Source organism: Mirounga angustirostris, unplaced genomic scaffold (assembly GCF_029215605.1).
Source record: "Mirounga angustirostris isolate CCGP_5_RB_7025 unplaced genomic scaffold, mMirAng1.0.hap1 SCAF_10, whole genome shotgun sequence".
NCBI lineage: Eukaryota > Metazoa > Chordata > Mammalia > Carnivora > Phocidae > Mirounga > Mirounga angustirostris.
The window spans coordinates 109700114-109721637 of record NW_026991718.1 but is presented as its reverse complement, the minus strand read 5'-3'; the positions used below and the strand labels follow the sequence as shown (position 1 = coordinate 109721637).

General features: G+C 46.5%; 1 protein-coding gene and 1 long non-coding RNA gene across 2 annotated transcripts in view; one reads left to right on the top strand and one right to left on the bottom strand.

The window, feature by feature from the left end:
- The window catches only part of TMC2 (transmembrane channel like 2), a 61870-nt gene extending 50088 nt beyond the window's left edge, over nt 1-11782 (top strand). Inside the window, exons 16-19 of the mRNA XM_045886232.2 lie at nt 4158-4283; nt 6947-7025; nt 7856-7970; nt 11530-11782. Coding sequence (XP_045742188.1) covers nt 4158-4283; nt 6947-7025; nt 7856-7970; nt 11530-11747 — 538 coding nt within the window. The 3' untranslated portion in view covers nt 11748-11782. The remainder of the gene's footprint in view (nt 1-4157; nt 4284-6946; nt 7026-7855; nt 7971-11529) is intronic.
- Nucleotides 11783-13440: 1658 nt separating this feature from the next.
- On the bottom strand, nt 13441-21513 carry LOC135361795 (uncharacterized). Its single transcript, XR_010405799.1, has 2 exons — nt 21385-21513; nt 13441-16769 (listed from the first exon to the last, which is right to left on the bottom strand). It is a non-coding gene; the product is annotated as an uncharacterized LOC135361795 (long non-coding RNA).
- Between the last annotated feature and the right edge of the window lie 11 nt (nt 21514-21524).

Here is a 21524-nt window from a genome sequence, read left to right as displayed (position 1 = left end):
CTACCAATGAAAAGAATTCTTGGGGGAAAGGCGGTAATAATATCTCACATAACAGGGGCTCAAAGTTACTGTTTCCTGTCATCAAACATCAGTTTTACTGCTCAGAATGCCACCTTTGCTGCCTGGGTCCATCATTGTACTAGACATGACAACACATCTCCTACCCTAGAAGAAAAATTCCCATGAAACTTTACTACTGCTAAGTCATTGAACTGCTGTGCAGTAGAGCAAGTCAGAATCCTCAGCATCCATTTCTGACAAAATGTACAGATCGGAAAATGATTAACTTATGAGAGCTAATGAAACTCACCATTGACACTATTGACTGCAATTGCACGGGATAGATTCAAATTTTTCCCGCAAATTACCCACTGATGAATAAGATAGTGAATTACCATCGTCTGTCCACACCTAAAATTTCACAAGCTTTGTAAATTTGTTGAGCTAAGCCTTCTTCTGCCCTCTGTACCATTGTCAACTGTAACACATCATAGCAGAGCCACTTCACTTCAGTTGTACCGAATTCCATTCCATTCAGTTGTACTGAATTAATGTATTCTCAACTTCTTTGAGAAAATTTCACCCCTATTTGTTCCACATAGTATATTCATAGTAATCAGTTCTTCAGTCACTTCAAACTTGGCATTAACTCCCCAAATAAACAACTGAGCAGCATCAGTAACATCTACTGACTCATCAAGAGCCAAGGAAAACCATTTGACATCATTTGCCTCCCTTTGAATACAGCGTTGTTCTCAATGTCCTCAACTCTTCAAGCAGCTACTTTTGCTGGAAATTCTCCAAGTCTTAAGCAAGTTTATTTTCTCCGGATACATTTCTTCGGCTCCTGCAATCAAACACAATTTAATTACTTCACCACTGGTCAGTGAGGAACATCATTTTGGAAAGTGGAGGAAAGGGGAGTCCTTGCTATATAGAGGACAGAAAGCTTAGCTGAATGATGTCCTACAGGTGTATAAAAATCTGAATCTGTAAATAATGAACTTGGATGTTTGGCTAAGGAGATTTCTAAGCAAAGTATTGAAGGTGCAACCTGGTTTCTTCCTGCTGCTTATACTAAAATGTTAGAGGAAAGAGACAAATTGAGAAAAGAACTGATAAGCCAAGAGGGACTAGATCTTGATGATTTGGGAAATTCTCAGCCTGTCCAGGTTGCAAAAGACATTCAAAACAGATTCACTGTCAGGAAAGCATGTTCTAAAGAAAAAACCAAGGGGCAGGCTGGGCAACTTTTTGCTAGTGCCTCTGAAGGATCAAAAAAACCTGCATATTCATTCACACAGAGGATTTTCTTAAGCTTGTGACTGTGATCTTCTCAACCATCTCAGCAGAAGGCAAACATAGAGATAGAATTCTCCAGCAAAGATCTGCGAGGGACCCTCTTGTCTAATGGACTGAATTCCCATGACATACATGGAAGACCCACCAGGTATTTAAGAATGTCATATGGGCAGTAACACTGCCAACTTTTACTGTAATGGCTGACCCACCATTGTATTTTGGGAGTAAATAATTTGTTTTCTAGTCTCATGAGTCCACAGAGAGAGAAGAATTTTGCCCCAAGATGGATCATACCCAAAGTCTCATCTATACGTGATTTAGATAGTGAAATTTGGGACTTTTGTGCTGATGATATTTAGATGTGATTTTGGACTGTGGGTTGATGCTCTAATGGGTTGCAACTTTGGGGGATGTAGGGATGGTGGTGAATGTATTTTGCAGGTGGGATGAATGTGAATCTTCAAGGACCAGAGAGCATGTGGTGATGGGCTGAATAATGGCTCTTGAAGATATTTGCATCCTAATCCCTGGAACCTGTGGACATTATTTTATACAGCAAAAGGGCCTTTGCCAATGTGATTAAGTTAAGGATCTTGAGATGGAGAGATTATCCTCGATTATCCAGGTGAGCCCTAAATCACAAGTGTCCTTATAAGAGGAAGGCACAGGGAGATTTGACTGCAGGAAAACAGAAAGTGATGTGACCATGGAAGGAGAGAGAGATTTGAAGATTCTAGCTACCAGCTTTGAAGATGGAGGAAGGGGCCATGAGCCAAGGAATGCCAGGAATAAATCTCTAGATGCTGAAAAAAAGGAAGGAAACAGATTCTCCCCTAGAACCTCCCTCTGAAGGGAGTGCAGCCCTACCAACACCTTGGTGTCAGCCCAGTGAAACACGTCAGACTATAAGAGAACAAATTTGTGTTGTTTAAACTCACCTGTGTGGCAATTTGTTATAACACCCACTGGAAACTAATACGTCATCTAATACATCATGATTCAAGGACAAAATAACCCACACTTAACTGTGACTTAAAAGCATAACATGTGAAATTCACTTTTCTTGTTTTTACATGACAAGTTGGCACTGATAAGAATAAAAAAGGAATTAATGGAATGTCATAATATGGTGATAAGCGTGGCACTTAAAAGCGCTAAGCACTGAGATGGCCACTGAGATGGTCTCTGGCACAATTATTTCTTGTTAACCCCTAGAGCACAAAAGCAACCACAGACCATATATAAATAAATAGACATTGCTGTGTTCCAACAATATTTTACTTAGCGACACTAAAGTTTGAATTTCCTACTTCAATTTTTTTTTAAAGATTTTATTTATTTATTTGAGAGGGAGAGAAACAGCGAGAGAGGGAACACAAGCAGGGGGAGTGGGAGAGGGAGAAGCAGGCTTCCCGCGGAGCAGGGAGCCCGATGCGGGGCTCGATCCCAGGACCCTGGGATCATGACCTGAGCCGAAGGCAGACGCTTAATGACTGAGCCACCCAGGTGCCCCTCCTACTTCAATTTTTATATATCTCAAAATATTCTTCTTTTTTTCCCCAACCATTGAAATACATAAAAACCATTCTTCATTTTCAGGCCATAGGAAAACAAGTCTCAAGCCAAATCTGGCCCATGAGCCATTATTTGCCAATCCTTGATCAATTCTTTACAGAAGAGAAAAATGAAGCTTCTGGCTGCCACATTTTGGAGGGCACTTATCATTTGATGGCCCCATACACAATGTTTTATGTAAATTTATATCTCCGCCCTCTAAACAATCCTCTGAGGCAAATACAATTATTATCCTTATAATACCATATTATACTATATAATTATTATACTATATTATACAGATGAGGAAACTGGGACAGAGAAATTTTCAGTATCTTGGCCAAAGATATCAAACCTCTGCAACACTGTCCAGTAGAATTTTCTCTGTGATGAAAAAAAATTCCGTATCTACTCTTCGAAAATAGTAGCTACTAGTCCCATGACTATTGAGCTCTTGAAATGTGAGACTAAAAAAAACCTGAATTTTTAATTTTACTTAATTTTTTAAATCAATTTTTTAAATTTTTAATAGCTACACTGGACAATACAGCTCTAATGAGGAGAGCGAGGGAACGGATAGAAACAGGCAGAAAGAAAATAAGTAAATTATCCAGGGTGTCCCACAGCTAATAGATGAAGAAGCAAGGATTTGAACCAGGAACTTCAAGCCCTAAAGTCCATTTCTTGGCCCTGAAACCACTAACCAAAGCCTGCAGGGGACCATAGTCTCTGGGCAGGCATTTGTGGAAGTCAGTTTGCATAATGGTTCTTGGGTATTTGAAGAAAATCAAAATTGCCCTTGCGACCTGTCCTAGGTGATCCAATCTTCTGAAACTATCATCTGAAGACGAATTGTAGGTATTTCTGAGTGGCCCCATGAGGTTGTCTCCCACATAAGCCTCTGGAGAACTCTTTCCTTCCCCAGGGGCCCAGAGGGAGCTCCATGTTGATCTTACAACCACCGGGCAGGCAATTTTCTCCCAGGAGAGTAGAGGAGAAAATCCATTTTCATCTTGCTGAGGAAGGTGTCACACCCAGGAGACCAATGTAGGCTGAGAAGTTCTGAGGTACCAAGGACATAACGCTGGCCAATCCCGGGGGGCTGACTAGCTATAAGACAGAGCCAAATGGCAGCCCCTCATGGGGCATGTTTTAAGTGCAGTTCCTTTGGAGCAGAGCTTTGGTTCTTCCAGGAAAGCAGTGGTGAGTGGCAGCTTGGGGCCCACGGGGACATGGGCACAGCTGCTCATGCCACACGAGCTTCGTATTGTGAGCTGTCATGTGTTCTCTCCTCTTCACAGTGGGAAAAACCGAATGTATGATGTCATCCAAGAGACGATTGAAAACGATTTTCCAACCTTCCTGGGCAAGATCTTTGCTTTCCTCGCCAACCCTGGCCTGATCATCCCAGCTATCCTGCTGATGTTGTAAGTTAGCGAGGGCCCGCGGCTCTGCCTCCTGGCAACCTTCCCTTCATTGGGGAAGGAGGGAGGGAAGTGCGATGGGGAAGAGGACAGCAAGGTCATTACCACTGGGATGACTTTAATCCTGCTGGGAACTCTGGGAAACAGTGGGTCTCAGAGTTATCCTGCTCAAGGGTGAGGGCTGGGGCATCTGTAGACCAGCGTCCATCAGTCACTAGTGGGTGGGACTGGGAAACCTAAAAGGGAAGAGGGGTGGGTTAGTTCCCCGGCAATCTGGGTCAGCTGCATTCCTGCAGGGGATGGAAGGGAAGCTCCAGGCACACAGGTGAAGGGAGCACACTGAAAGACAGGGTCCGAAGAATAGGGATGGGCGCTGCCATTATCTGCTGCAGTCTCCTAAAGGCTCACTAGAAATATCAAAGACCTGTGCACTCTGGGTCTCTGAGAAAGCAGAGGGGCTGATTCAGCCCGTCCCTGGGTGCGTTGGAGCATTTGGTTCTTTCCCCACTCTCCCTCTCACCAAAGACCGAGAAACCCCTAAGGATGGTGGGTGGGTTGAATGATCTCTGTGTCCCCAACACCAGCCCAGGCCTAGGGCAGAGGAGGCAAATAACACACGTTCAAGGAAGGAACAAAGGGAAGAAAGAAAAGAAAAAGGTGGGAAGTGAGACTCCTGAATTTGAATTACCGTCATCGAAAAGGTACTGTTGAAAATATTAGGGGTTTTTTTCTTTATAAAAACCTGTTTGGGCATGCTTTTTTTAAATTGTGAAATATTCCTAACATACAGAAAAGTACAGACAACCGTGAACAGGATCGCAAGAGTCAACAGATGTTCCTAATTTGCATTATTTGCTTCAGATCTGTCTCTTTACCAGAAATAAAATGTTACAGATACACTTCAAGCCCGCTCCCAATCCTGCTCTCTTCCTCCCCTCCAAGCGTTTCCACCCATAGTTGGGTGTTTTCATCACACCCCGGCTATCCTTTTCTGGGCTTTAAATTTTTTCAGGAACGGTTCACTTTCTTCACTCAACATTATGTTTGGGAAATGTATCCATGTGGATACACCAGCGCACGCTTTAATGGCTCTACTCTGCAGTGTGATTAAATCACAGTTTCTTGGTCCCTCTGCCGAGAGGTGGTTAGGTTGTTTCCACTTTTTGGCTATTGCAAATGTGGTCCTTGTGCAAATGTGTGAGGACTTCTCTCGGACAGGCCTGGGAAGTGGAAGTGCAGGGTCATAGGTATGTGTTTCTCCAATCCTTCTAGAGAGTGCTGACTTGCTCCCCCAAATAGGTGTATCTCCTTACACCCTTGACTGGAACATCTTCTGCTTCTAGTCCTGGCCTGAGAAAGGACTGGCATGATAGTGACAAACCTGGACTACCCCTTGATTGTCTGAGGAAATTCTGGAACCCAGACCTGACCCTTGCAGGTGGCAAAGGGAAATGCTAAATTTGGGAACGGAGGGACAAAGCCACCCATGAGCATTTCCTCCTCCCTGACCTCCAAGTCCTCCCTGATAAATGGGTGGTTAATTAGGAGAGAAGGTAAGGCCTGGCCTTCCGAGTAGGAGCCTTGCAAAACAGATCCTGCTGCCTCCACCCATCCTCCCTGACTCCACCTGAGTCTCTGTTGCTGGGGGCTCACATGACAGCCTCTGACCCACACTGCCCCAAAGACAATGGGATTCCTCCTCTCTGGCTGGAGAGAGCTCGTGGACTCATTGAAGTGGCTCTGGGGGGCCCTGCCTTGAAAGGAAGGCTTAGAAGACCCAAGCTGGAGCAGCTAAGACTTGAAATCCAGGGAGAAAAGTAACAAAGAAGGATGAACCTCAAAAGCTCCCAAGTAATAGGCCAGCAAAGCACCCAATCCAGGTGGTACCTTGGCTTTTGTGGCCCCTCCCCTCTCAGGAGGTGACCCTGGTCATAGCCCCCGACCTTAGTTCCTGTGAAAGGGAGGCCTCCAAGGACACCCAGTGGGAGCTGGACTCTGAAAACCAGCCCAGGGCCAGACATCCCCATCAATGCTCCCTAAGCAGGGACCTCTGGGCCTTCTGCACTTGTGCTTCCAGGCAAACTTGGGGCAGGCACCGAGCACCCAGACCCTCCTCTCTTAGCCCTTGATGACTGGGGAAGGAGCTTCGGCTTTAAATGTGGACTCCAACAAGTACTGAAAAATGGGGTGACCTTGGACAAAGTTCTTACCCTCTCTGAGTTCTAGGATACTGATTTGGAAAGATGGGAGACATCCTTTCTACTTCACGGGGTGAAAACCACTGAGATATGGAGTGGGATGCACACGACACAGCCTGACCCAGGGCAGCTCCCCAGGAAGCGTAAGCAGCTTCTTCTGCTTTCAAGAACCCCTGCCACTCCCCCACCTCTTCAGACTTCCAAGAAGGATGATTCCTTTAGCCAACCTTTACTGAGCACTCCGAGAGCTAAAAAGGTGTATGTCATTTCCACATTTAATAAAATAGAAAGCAGGGTGTCCAGAACCTTCTCTACATTAAGTGGGGAACTTAGAATCGTAGGATATCTCTCCACCCTGCCCAGAGGCAACCTACTCCAGGAAGCCTGCCTTGATTCCTCCAGAAGGGGTCCAGCTCTTGTCATTTTCCAAGACTGCAGTATCACGGGAGGGTCACTTTTCTCTTGCAGCCTGGCCATCTACTACCTGAACTCAGTTTCCAAAAGCCTTTCCCGAGCTAATGCCCAGCTGAGAAAGAAAATCCAAGCGGTGAGTCTGTCAGGAGTTTTCATTCGAAAAGATGTCATGGTTTTGGTTTTTGCTAATTTGCTCTGTGAGCCCAGTTGTATCCTCTAAATGGCTTCCTTCTAAACCAGATCCAAAACTATCTGTATCTGTAGGAAGCCTTGTAAGATTGAACAACATGCATTTATATTTTGAGGATATTCAGGGGGCACACAATAATGATGGCTTAAATTTGGAGAGGTTGCTAAAGAACAGGAGAAATTCAATGGACTCAAGCAATGTTCATACATAGTAAAACCAGTACCCCCAATAATACCTACAGATTAAAACTAATACTATAAATACTAGAGAAAATATTGTCAGAATGACATAGCGCTTGTCCCCACAGCCTAACGGGTCTCTTAAGCCCCGGCCACACACAGGCAGCTTCTCTCCACACCAGCTGAGTTCTGACTGCTCTCTTCCACTCTCCCAGCGTCCACCCCCCTCCTACAAGCGGTGAAGGGCAGACCCCACCCCGCTCTAAGCCCTGTCCTCCTTGCTCCTCACTCCCTCTTCTGGAACTAATCCGTCTGCCTCGCAGCCAGCTCACCCTGGCATCTCCCTCTGTTAATCTCACCGTCCTCCTGCCCACATACAGAGAACCTTGAAATGCAGGATTGGCAGGGTTTCTGTGCTCCCCTGGCCAGATGTTCCTTCATATGCTGTGCAAAGCTGAGTCTTGGGATGCCCTCTCCAGGGAATGGTAGTTACCAAGAACCGAAGACAGAGTCCTTGTTCCCTAGATCTCACCATCTTGGGCTCTGAGCCTCAACCACCCATTTCCCTGAGAAGGGTTCATTCTTTTTCTGCAGCTCCGCGAAGTTGAGAAGAGCCACAAATCTGTCAAAGGCAGAAGCACAGCACAGTCAGAGGACACAGTTAAAGATGCTTCCCAAAATGCCATCCAGCTCCAACTCATTGAAGAAGGTAAATTCTATTTCATGACGATTCCTTTTTTTTTTTAAGATTTTATTTATTTATTTGACAGAGAGAGACACAGCGAGAGAGAGAGCACAAGCAGGGGGAGTGGGAGAGGGAGAAGCAGGCTTCCCATGGAGCAGGGAGCCCGATGCAGGGCTCGATGCGGGGCTCGATCCCAGGACCCCGGGATCATGACCTGAGCCGAAGGCAGACGCTTAACTACTGAGCCACCCAGGCGCCCCTCATGACGATTCCTTCTTTACAGGGCCACATGGAAGGGTGTAAAGAGCATCTGCTGAGGAATCAGATGGAGCTGGGATGAAGTCAGAATTCTGACGATTAGCTGTGCGAAGTCGGGCACGTTAAGCTAAGACTCGATCATAGATCCTACCTCATGGGGTGGGGAGAATGAGATAGGATTCAGCAAGAGGCGAGCTTCACAGAGTCCTGGCACACAGAGAGAGAACCTGTGACTACGAGCTGGGGCGTCTGTGACATGCAGAAGCATCTCCACTTCTCCTGCGGGGCTGTCTCCCTCACCTCTACCCACCAAGTCTCTCGCTACATTTTCTACTGTGACTCTTGACATTCGCCATAAGTGAACCTTCTTTTCTGAAGTGATTTCATCTTCTTCACTTTCTCTCCTGAGTCTGACAGTCCCCCTCTGATATCCTCTTTCCATCTGGCTATTTCACCCAATGGAGGAGCACTGCTGGTGTCCCACCCAGATGCCTCTAAGATGCCCTGAGGGTTGGCTGACGGGGGTCACAGCCACCTGGGGATGGAGGAGGTATTTGCTCTCTGTGTTGTTTTAAATGTTTTCTTTAGGAGGAGAAACAGATTTGAATCCGGCAGCCGCTGCTCCTACTGGAACCAGTTTGCATTCTCTTAAAAAAGAGAAACACTGGGGGTGCCTGGGTGGCTGTCATTAAGCATCTGCCTTCAGCTCAGGTCATTGTCCCAGGGTCCTGGGATCGAGCCCCACATCGGGCTCCCTGCTCAGTGGGTAGCCTGCTTCTCCCTTTCCCTCTCCCCCTGCTTGCGTTCCCTCTCTCGCTGTGTCTCTGTCAAATAAATAAAATCTTTAAAAAAGAGAGAGAGAGGGAAACACTGGAATATGTAGAATAAAAGGATGAGAAATGGCCACATGTATTCCAAAGAAAGTGTCACAGGGCTTCAACGGGGAGTGGTCACAGACTATCTCCACCTTGAGAGAGGAAAGTTCAAATCAAAAGAGACCCCATGTCCCAAAGCTTGTTCCTATTGTAAAATTAAACCGAATGAGCATGCTGTGATTTTGGCCTCTGATGCCGGAAGTGAATAAGACGCACAAGACGCGGCTGACTGTTCAGGAGTTAGAATTTTTAGTGCAGAAATTGTATTATTTATTCGTTGACTTTATGACATCGAGGCAGGACCACAAAAAACAGAAACGAAGAATTTAACCTGCAAGATGAACGTCCCCTGTTGGGTTATTTTTCATTCTTGAGGTCCAACCGTGACAGAAGTGCCTATGGAAGCAGGTGAGGAAGAACAAGGGACACCGTGTGCATCCCTGGTAAACACTGTGTTGGTATTGGAATACTTGTCAGTATCAGTATTGATATTGGAATAGTAACGAATTACTACTGAATAGTTAGTAGCAAGTAAACAAATGTTGCAGAAAGAGGACAAGAAGGCTATGTCACCATAGAACCTGTCCCTAGCGAGTCTCCCAAAATATATGGAAGACCTTTTGAAGCTACAGACATTCTTACTGGTCCGATCGGCTGGCAGTCCGTTGATGCCCTCCAAGACTGGGTGAGGGCTGAAATGCAGAAGAGTGACTGGCTGGCAGCTTGTCGTGACACTGAAGAAAATATCTGAAATCACCTAATTGTCCCACGTGGGGCAGGAAATGGAGTACATGCAATGTTATGTTGTAGTATCACCAACAAAAATGAGAAAATGGAATGGACCTATTTGGACAGTGGTGGACTTGTGTATGGAAGGAAGACAACAGGTGTACAAAATGTTTCCCATGAGAAACCAAGGAACTTACACTGATTTGACAGTGGTTGGCTCACGTCCCCACAGTCCCAGTGTGCCCGTCCCCTGGGCACTCCTTCCCTGCCTTGCTCTACTGGGCTGCTACTTTAAAGTTTGCCCTCTCCAAATGTGAGTTTTTAGTACAGATCCAAAGCTCTTTCGATTTTATACTGCTTACCTCAGTACTGCAGGGTTTGCTTTTTTAAAAATTCGTGGGATCTGGGGCGCCTGGGTGGCTCAGTTGGTTGAGCGACTGCCTTCGGCTCAGGTCATGATCCTGGAGTCCCGGGATCGAGTCCCGCATTGGGCTCCCTGTTCAGCGCAGAGTCTTGCTTCTCCTGCTGACCCTCCCCCCTCTCATGTGCTCTCTATCTCATTCTCTCTCTCTCAAATAAATAATAAATAAAATCTTAAAAAAAAAAATTCGTGGGATCTGAACACATCAGTGGGAGTAGGCTGTGGGGGAGAGCCTAGGAAGATGACCGCCGGTGGCCTCCATGGCTGCCCTCACTTAGCTTCTCTTCTCCAAGTAGTCGCTAGAATGATACCAGTTACTGTAACAAACAGGCCCAAACAAATGACTCAAACACAATAAAAGTTTACTTCTCACTCAACATAAAGTCTAAATTGGGTGTTTCCACTTGACAGCCACTTTCTTCCCAAGTGACGTTGCCACAAGGACGCTGGCTCCTTCCACCCGGTGACCCCGTCTGCCCCAGACAGGTGCAAGGGGAGGAGCCTAGAGGAAGTGGGGCACGTCAAAGCCCGGACTTCAGTCATAGGCCACATTCACCCACCAGGGAAACCCAGTCCTTTTCTGTGTCCCAGGAACTGGGGTTGGTGAAGAGCAAGCAGTAATCACCCTGAGGTCAGTTAGGGGAAGGGAAGGAGACAAATAAACAAAAGGGCTGGAAGTTGGATATGATTCCATGCAGGTTACACAGCCCCTTCCAGCATCCTATGTGACCCTGGCAGCATCATATGCCACCTGGGAGCATCATATGCCACCTGAGAGACTGTTACTGTTGTCCCAGCTTTATACTCCAGAAAACCGAGGCTCAGAGAGTCCAGTTTAAGGCCAGAGTTCAAAACCTAGCTCTCCAGGGCGCCTGGGTGGCTCAGTCGGTTAAGCGTCTGCCTTCAGTTCAGGTCACGATCCCAGGCTCCTGGGATCGAGTCCCACATCGGGCTCCCTGCTCAGCGGGGAGCCTGCTTCTCCCTCTCTCTCTGCCTGCTGCTCTGCCTACTTGTGTTCTCCCTCTCTGTCAAATAAATAAATAAAATCTTAAAAAAAACAAAAAACAAAAAACCCTAGCTCTCCAGCTATCAGACCCTATTACCTCCAGCAGATCTGTTTATGCCAAGGCCAAGTCAATGTGCCCCGAGACACCCGAGCACCATCTGAACATTCCCACCTCGCCAAATGGGACTGAAATCCACACACACAGCAGGGCAGCTCCAGAGGGCTCCCGTTTGATACCAGGAAACTGAAGCCAATTCCCCCACATCCTCATTCTTGTCTCGGTTCCTTTTCCAGGGACCACACCTCACCCTGCCAGCCAAAACCAGACCCCAGACAAGAAGGCTCAGGATCCTGGGACCTCCACTTCTGCCAGCGGGACCACACTGCCTGCCTCCCGGCACCTCTCTGGAGCTCGGCCTCCTGGTATCAGACCAGATTCTGGCCCAGCTCGGCCTCAGACTCATCCTTGGAGGTCAGCCTCTGGAAAGAGTGCTCAGAGACCTCCCCAGTAACCCCTGGCACTCACACAAGCACCATCCTGGGGCTGGTCCTTCGGCCCCACCAGCTCACACACCCAAAACGATAATATTCTCTCTTCCTCTCTCTCCTCACACACACGCATGTTCTCTCTCCTCTCATTGAATGTGGGAATTTCTATTACTTAGTCTCAGGCACTTGTTGGCTATCACTAGGGGAGGACAATGGTTTTGTCCACTCTTTAGGGGAGCTGAGTCTCCTCACTCCCCATAAACTGCCCTTTCCAGTATCTTGGTTCAGGCAGCTCTGGACCTTGCACTCGCCGTGGTTCCCTCAGCTCCAGACTTTGGGATGAGGCAGCAGGGCCACGACCACCACCGTAGACTTTTTTCATGGCCCCCATGTTGGGGCACTGGTTTCTGCTAATCTGACTAACTGGGAGGAGGATGCAGAGCGGCCCACATTCCCAACCATCACTTCTACCCAAAGGAGATGAGGTGGTTTAAATAAAAGGTACAAGAAGCCACTGAAAATAAAGGTAGTGAACCAAAGTCCAGCCACGGTGAGTAGGAAGATGATTATCCCCCAGACCCCAGCCTGGGGGGAACTGAGGCCATTAAGCAGCAAAAATGCACTGGAGCCTTCTAGCAGCAAGGCAAGGGGCACGGGTTTCTTCTAATTGAAGACAACTTAGATCGCTCAGGGCAGAAAAATCCTTCTCAAGCACCAAATTTGAAAAAGGAATTTGATAGTCTGCTTATTGTGGAAGGAATGTTGAAGATGGTTTCTCTGAGGAGTTTGGCAAAGTGTGCAACACAGAGCCTTGTCTCTGGTGATTCTACATTCAACTAGTGTTAGGGTGCGGTTCTGTGCAGAATGTCTCCTGGGGGCACAAGCCAGAGAGGCCAGACCATTGAGAGAGCCTTGGCAACAAGGACAAAGGCTCAGCAGCATGCAAGTCACAGTCCAAGACTCTGACGCGGCAGGTGTCCTGCAGGTGGTTTCTTCCTCTCCTCTGCCCCATGTTCCCAGACCCTGGGGCGCAATATAGCTTCAAGATCATCTCAGTCCATGTCTCTGAGTGTTCTAAGGAGAGTCCTCTCCCCCGCCCACGGCCCAACCCTGGCCCCAGGGGTTTTCAGGAGAATCTCCCACACCCTGGAAGTCAGGCAAAGTCCTGGTGGGGAGATGGAGATTTTACAGAGATTTCATAAACTATAAATTAAAGTAATCCCCAGGTTCCTTCCCAGTTCCTTCCCCTTCCTGACCCAGCACCAGCATTTCACACATGACCCAGAATGGGATGGGAATGGGGACATGTGACCGGGAGAAACAGATCCGTTCTTTCGCCCCTGTCCATCTCCAGGTGAGGCTAAAGAAGATGTTGCAGGTGGCTCCTGTCCGTGGATCTCAGGTCTAACCCCCAATTCCAAACTCTTGTGTGTCATATGCCTTCTTCTGGGAGGACACACATTGGCCCTGAGCTTACCTGCCGGACACTCTGACACTGGGATCCAGGCAATCTAACCCAACCAAGCAGGACTGGGAGGCCCAAAAATGGTCACCACGTGACACCTGGCCTTCAAGACCACCTGCCTAGGTAATGCCAGCCCCTGGAGAGGGGAATAAGAGGGGCCTGAGTCACCAGCCTCCTAGTGATTACTGTCAGGCTTCCGGTGGCTACCAATATGCCTGAACACCCACCATAAACACAAACACATGATCCTGTTCTGGTGATGCACAATTTTATGTGAGAGAATGTCTTCGTTGTCTATTTCTGCACAACAGATCATCCCCCCAACTTAACAGCTTAAAGAAATAAACACTGATCATCTCACACAGTTTCTATGGGTCGACAACTTGGGAGTGGCTTTGCTGGGCAGTTCTGGTTCTGGGTATGCAGGCACTGGAAGATTTGACTGGGACTGGAAGATCTGTCCTCGGGATGGTTCATACACATGACTGTTGGCAGGAGGCTTCATTCCTTGCTGGCTGTTAACAGGAGACTTTGATTACTCCCCACAAGGACCTCTCCACAGGGCTGCTGGGGTGTCTTCACAACTCAGCAGCTGGTCTTGCCCAGAGCAAGTCACCCGAGAGAGAAAGAGAGAGCGAGAACAAGGGGGAAACCACGTGCCTTTTATAACCTAGTCTCGGAAGTCACAGCATCAATCCTACAGCTTTGTATCCATTAGAACTCAGTCACTGAGGCTATTTTACACTCAAGGGAAGGAGATTAGGCTCTATCTCTTGAAGGGGGTTATCAAAGAATTTGTGGACATAATTTAACAGGAGGTTTCCTAATTCAAATAACTGCAAGACCTCTCTCAAGACAACTCTAAAGATTCTTCAAGTGATGTCGATCAGAGAATTAGTTCATGGTGGCTCCCAGGACCCTCAAGCAACAGGAAACTTCCAGTGAGCTAGGGAGCCAGGCAGAGGAAGAAGACATGGGTAAGAGAGGAAAGGTGTTGCTGTGGTGTGGCTTTACAGGGGGGATGTGTCATCAGAGGGCAGTCCCATCAGCTCTGCACTCTTGGATTTGACCTGCCAGCTCATTCCATCTTAACACTTAGCAATTCAGCCTATCCAGGAGCCGCCAGGCATGAAGATCACTCTTCTTTCCTCCTTCCCTCCCTTCTTCTCTCCCTCTTCCTCTTTTTTTCTTTCCTCAGGTCAGCTAAGAATGATTTGACAATAAACTTAACAATTTATCCGGAGAACTATAACTGGTGTCTTACTGATATTACCCCAGTTCATACATTTCTTATTGGGGGAAAATGAAACAGACACTGGATTTTCTCTGTCAGAGGCTATGTCTGCAGTCAGATCCTTTCATTTCTAATAAGCAACACACCCAATGTCCATAAAGAACTCCACTGTACACAGACTCATGTTAAGTAGGAGTACACCTTTGATGAAAATCAAGGGAGAGTGGCGCCTGGGTGGCTTAAAGTACTCTTAGATTAATGGTACCTCCAAGAAAGAGGGGAAGGGGGGCGCCTGGGTGTCTCAATCGTTAAGCGTCTGCCTTCTGCTCAGGTCCTGATCCCAGGGTCCTGGGATCGAGCCCCGCATCGGGCTCCCTGCTCGGCGGGAGGCCTGTTTCTCCCTCTCCCTCTCCCCCTGCTTGTGATCCTGCTCTCACTGTGTCTCTCTGTCAAATAAATAAAATCTTTAAAAAAAAAAAAAAAGGAGGGGTGCCTGGGTGGCTCAGTCGTTAAGCGTCTGCCTTCGGCTCAGGTCATGATCCCAGGGTCCTGGGATCGAGCCCCGCATCAGGCTCCCTGCTCTGCGGGAAGCCTGCTTCTCCCTCTCCCACTCCCCCTGCTTGTGTTCCCTCTCTCGCTGTGTCTCTCTCTGTCAAAAAATAAATAAAATCTTTAAAAAAAAAAAAAGGAAAAAGAAAGAGGGGAAGGAAAGCAAAGCAAAAAAACAACACAATGAATAGAAAGTGTGTAAAATAATAGAAAAAGAACATATCAGGAATGAAAATAAATGCAAATGGACTAAGCTCTGCAGATAGAAGACAGATGATCAGATGAATATTTTATGATCCCATGCGCTGTTTCCAAGAGATACCCTTAAAACCTACAGATAGTCAGTAGGGACTTTATCCCTTTTTGTTCCTAGGGAACAAAACTAAAACACAATCTTCAAGGGCAAAATCACCAGGTGTGTGAGTGCTGTCCAAATTTTGTAAGTTAGGCTTGTTTTTGAGTGTTGAGATTGCTAATTAAAGACAGCTCTCTGCAGCATTGTGCCAGATGCAGTATTAGTTTGGAAAATGTGAAGAAAGGCCCAAGATCATGGTTGGGGTTGATGAGGTACATAGAGCATACAGACATCTTTATCACTGAACCATGTCTGCATAATGAGCCATGGAAACCTCACCTCCAGATTCTCTTATGAAGATTCTACGAGTTGACACAAGTAAGACTAAGTGTCAAGCACCATGCTATGTGCTCATAAATAACAGATATGATCACAGGCACAGGTAAGATCAAATATTCCTCAGGCTCAGATTCTGAACGCAAACAACACTGGCTGAACAAAACATTTACCCTATAATCCTAATTACTCTGGGCTTCATAAGCTGCACCCAAAAAGACAAGGAACACTGAGCTCAAGGATTGTCCTTGGATGCTTTTCGTTCTTCTGTGTCTATGGGAATAAATATTGTATATATATGTAACTCATTACCAAAGACTGTTGCAGGGGTTCTTTCCATGATTGAGAAAAGGGCCAAGGAATTCCTGGAAGTTTCTCAAATTCTATGGGAGGGTTTTCTATTCTAGAAATGAGGGTAGAGTGCCACCATCTTGTGGTTGTTTCACACAATTTCCTTTCCGGAAGCTCTCCCTACTCCCCGGAATTTAAACAGCCCATTCCATTTCCATAGATCCCCATTAGTGTTGCCATGAGTAAAAACTCTGGGTTAATTTACACCAAGATGACATAGTGAGCCACAGGCTGGGCAAAATAAAAAAGGACTAGATGCTATAGAGTATGATCCTTCCCAGTGAATGGACAGTTCTATCTACACAGAGAAAGAAAAGGCCCCAGGTGCAACATGACTTTCAAGGCTGAACCTGGAACACACCCAGGAAACCCGAAACTCTCCATTCAGACCTGCTGCTCATGCAGGACACTTTCTCAGCTGGAACTTTCTGGGAAATCTGTCTTGCATCTCACCTCCAAACTAGTCTCTAATCAAACTTTGGGTGATGGAAAATAAGAGTGTCATCCTGGCTTTCATTCAAGGCTTCTTAGGTTCTAGATTCTACATACTAGATCCTCCAGTCTTTTGTCCAACTACTGACCAGGATGAATCTTACATTTCTAGCAGTTCCTTCTTTCGTTGCTGGCTTTTGCTTCCATGCTCGTTCCATCCTAGAGCTCTAGATGACCTACATGTTCTTCTGTGACTACCTAGAATTCCTTCTAGCCGGGAAGTCTTCCCCAGGAACGCTGGCCCAAGTGGTCTTCTGGTCAGCCTCTCACACTACTGCACCTCCTCGCTTGCTTATGTTCAGTCTCCCGGGATCAGAAGGTCCCTGAAATCAGAGGTCACAGGTTAGTATCATCACTGTGTGTATTACTCTCCCAGATCTCTGCATCGCTGACTCCCTTGCTTAAGATCTCTGCTCAATGTTGCTTCTTCACTGAGGGCCTGTGTAAAACCATGCCACCTTCTGTAACACATCAGCACCTGATGCACTACACATTTACTTGATTTTTTTATCTCCTAGAATGTGAACTCCATGATGGCAGTGACTTACTTGGTTTACTACTGTATCCCTAGCACCTAGCTTTCTAAGTGACATACATACCTACCTGGCATGTTACAGGCACACAAAAACCTTCTTTTTTTTTTTTAAAGATTTTATTTATTTATTTATCTATTTATTTATTTATTTGACAGAGAGAGAGAGAGCACAAGCAGAGGGAGTGGCAGGCAGAGGGAGAAGGAGAAGCAGACTCCCTGCGGAGCAGGAAACCAGATGCAGGGCTCCATCCCAGGACCTCGGGATCATGACCTGAGCCAAAGGCAGATGCCCAACCAACTGAGCCACCCAGGAGCCCAAAAACCTTTCTTTCTTTCTTTTTTTTAACAAATGGAAGAATTAACTCATTCTGTAGTTTCTTGAATACCCAGATTCCTCAACCTGACTCCTGAACATCCTGATTTCTCATCTGTAAAGGATGCTGGATCACATAGTGTCCAAGGTGCTCACTAATTCAAAACTTACCTATGTTCTCAGGAGCCCAAAAAAGACTAGCTGAATTCGTTTGTTTAGTTCGGGTTCTGAGAAGATGAGTGGAGGCAGCTTTGGTCTCATTTCTCTGCTCCCTCCTCCCATCACCTGCCACCACTCCATCTTCATGTCTGTGAGGTGTCGTCAGAATAAAAGGAGCGCCCTGGGCCTAATGCACATATAATGATGTCAGCTGTTGGGGCCACCCCAGTACCTATAAGACTGAGCTGGAATGATACAATCAGGGTAGTAAATCTGAAGTTAGGAAGCTCACCAGCTTGGGGCACCCCAAACTTTTTCATCAATAGCATCTTGCCTCCTTCTCTAAAAGGTAAGCAATGTCCTTCACAGTGCAAAGTCAGACATTACCAGGCAGTGATGGGTGGCCGAGGTTTTTCAAAGAAAAAGAGAAGGAAATAACACCTAGAAAGCAGCAATGGGAAGCAAGGAGGACAGCAGCCTTTATCACCAACCCAAATAACGTGTGGGTCATCACAGCATTCATAGCAGAAACCAGAATACATGTAGAATTGAATTAGAAGGAAAATATTGCACACCAAAATTTGCAGACTACCACTAAAACAGTACTTCGAGGGCAATGCGTATTTAAGAAGAAAAGTTTAAATGAATGAGCCAAATGAGGTACCCATAATTGGCAAGCTTACATATTTTCCAGGTTCCAGCAACGTTTAATCAGGGTGAGAGACGATGAACCGTGCATCTACTACCACTGGCAGTAGAAAAATGGAATGCATCACTGTTTTACCGTGTAAAACTAATCTGCGCTAGAGGTGATCTGTCTACGCGGGTGAGTTAGTGGCTGAAGTGGTAGAATTAAGTTATGGCAGCAGGGTGTATAAAAAAAGGCAGTTTCGGTAGATTCTATGGGAGGCAATGGGAGAAGTGGGACTCACCTGAGAACAGGTGCAAGGAAATGTCGTCATGCTATTTATCATAAAGGGACAAAAGAACATGAAACACCACTAACATTTGTTGTGTCCCTACTATCTGCCCAGTTCCACCCCGGTGTCATACCCTGCCCCGAGCAGATGTTCAATACAATGTTTGTTGAAGGGATAAGTGAATCCTCAGTGTTCATTCCGCAGAAGAAATGAAAGCTCAGGAAGGTGGGTGATTCACTTAGGTCACATTGTAAGTAGTAGAACTGAGGTCTGAATCCTGGTTGACAGACTGATTCATATTTATTGATGCTTAACAAATCATCCCGAAATTTAGTGGCTGAAAACCACAATATATTATTTCTCACAATTCTGTGCATAGGTGGGGCTCAACTAGGTGGTTCTTCTACTGGTCCTGTTTGGAGTTGCTCATGTGGCTGCAGTCAGATGGTGGCAGGGGCTGGAACACACAAAATGGCTTTACCTAAACGTCTCCTTTCTTGACAGGGACAGCTGCAAGGCTGGGCTGAGCTGAGCCGCTGGGAAAACTGGACCTGTCCATAAAGTATCAGGGCCTCTCCTTCTCTATGTGGTCTCTCCAGCCAAGTAGCTGAATTTCTCATACGGTAACTCAAGGCTCCCAAGAATGCAAAAGGCTGAGGCTTGGCACGGGCACAGAATCACTCCTGCCACATTCTATTGCCTAGAATGCATCACAGACCCAGCCTGGTTCCTTGTGGGACTACACGAGGACCTAATGTCAGGAGGCATGGATCATTGGGGGTCATTTTTGCACACTAGCTACCACGGGTGATCCTGAGACACCAAGCCCTTAATCTTCCTATGACTTCATGCCACAATGAGCACCTACAAACCGAACATGATTGGATACTCTGCTTTAGGAAGAACATCCCCGGCAATGGAGAGGAAGGTGGCTTAGAGAAAGGGAAACCAAAAGTTTTGCAAAAGTCCACTTTGGTGGTGAAGAACTGAACCTCGGTAAGAATGAACCCAGCCCAAAGGGAAGGTATGGTCTCTAATATCACACACTGCAGAAATGCCCATTGCGGTCAGGATCATAAAGTATTGGGGAGATAGCTTAGTACAAGAAGTGGAGGCGAAGAAGCCAAAAGATTTTTAGTGTTTACCCCACATCCCATCTAATCAGGAGTGTATCTCACCAGTGGAAGTGTGGTTTTCTTCTGTCATTTCTGAGTTAGCATACTACTCCAGTACAGCTCCTATATAACCAGAGGACTCAGCTCTCTCCCAAGTATGACTGGCTATCTTCCAGCTCAGTGACTCTCTGCCTTCTTGTATTTAATCCACAGAAATGTATGTTTATGTAACTTATATATATACTCTTAAATTTGTATGTGTACATGTGTATCTTACATTCATATGTATGTTTAGCTAAAGCAAAAAGTTTTACAGATCAATACTGTATGTGACATACTCTTATTTCCCATTCTCTTTCATCCTATTTTTTTTAATGCTGGCAAAGAATGTCTAAATTAATTCTGCAATCCATTAATGGATTCTGACTTCTCCTTTGAAAACTTCCACTTTAGTAGATAAGCACCTGTAACCCCAGGAATATTTAGCATTAAGTACAGAAATAATGAAAAAAATCAGTCATAGCATTAATATTTCCCATTACATTTTGGAATCATCTGCTTAAGTTGATATTTATAATTTAAGAGAATTTAACATATTGATGTAACAGATTAATTTTGCAATTACACTTTAAAGTGTCAGAGAGTAATTGATTCAGACCCATGACCTTATGTAAATATATGTAACAGAATTTAATCACATTTTAAGCAATATTGAGATTATGAGATTTTAAGATTCACTGTATTAAGAGTGAGCTCACGGGGCGCCTGGGTGGCTCAGTCGTTAAGCGTCTGCCTTCGGCTCAGGTCATGATCCCAGAGTCCTGGGACTGAGCCCCGCATCAGGCTCCCTGTTCAGCCGGAAGCCTGCTTCTAGTTCTCCCCCTCCCTCTGCTTGTGTTCCCTCTCTTGCTGTGTCTCTCTCTGTCAAATAAATAAAATCTTTAAAAAAAAAAAAGTGAGCTCACTACTTGAATTTTGTTTACCAAATAACTGAATTGCTTAAGAAGAAAATATGTTAAATGTATAAATTCACTTTAGTTATGAGAATATACAGAATAAAAATCCCCTTGAAATGATTTTATAAGGGGCGCCTGGATAGTTCAGTCGTTTAAGCCTCTGCCTTCAGCTCAGGTCTTGATCCCAGGGTCCTGGGATGGAGCCTCGCCATGGGCTGCCTGCTCAGCAAGGAGTCAGCTTCTCCCTCTGCCTTTCTCCCTGGCTTGTGCGCGCGCGCGCTCTCTCTCAAATAAATAAAATCTTTAAAAAAAAATTTTTTTTAATTACCAGTATATATACCACTGTAGGATATACAAGTTTGGGGTTTAAAATTCTAATATTAATTATTAAAGCATAGGTAATTTCAAAATAATCGCCAGGATGCCCGAAACCCGCCCTCGAGGACATGGAAAAGGAGCTCCAATTCCCTTGGAGCTAACTGGGGGTTCCACTGGGCGAGCAACACGTGGCCCTTCCAAAGGAACTGGTTCTTCTTGTAGAGGAACCAGAAACCGACCTAGGAAGAAGTGAGATCGTCATTCTTTTCTACTTTATCGCCTATAATAAACATTTAAAAAAAAATAAAATACAACCGAAAAGCGCGAAGCGGGCCCCGAGGAGCCGTTTCCTCGGGGTCTGCGCCAACGCGCCCCAGGCCCCGCTTCGGTCCGCGGGGGCAGGGTGGTCCCCGAGTGGGAAGCGGGGACGAAGGGGTCCCGGGGGGCGTGGGGCGCAGGGAGCGCTCCCCGGCCCCAGGTCACTCACGCCGCGGAAAGCGGGCTCGGCAAGCTTCTGTCCGGGAATGGTCGCCGAGACCCGCGCGAGGCCTCCCGCCCGGCGCTCGCCGAGCTCTGCCATCCAGAATTCCTATAATGAAGACCTGAGGGGTTGGACTATTACCCGGGAAAGCGCCTCCCCGACCCGCTTTGCGGCCTGCAGGGCCGGGCCCCATCCCGCGCGTCCCCGGCAACCACGCCGGCGGGCGCCACAGCAGAGGCCGGAAGGCCGCCCGCGCGCCCGCGCTCCCCCTCCCGCGCTGC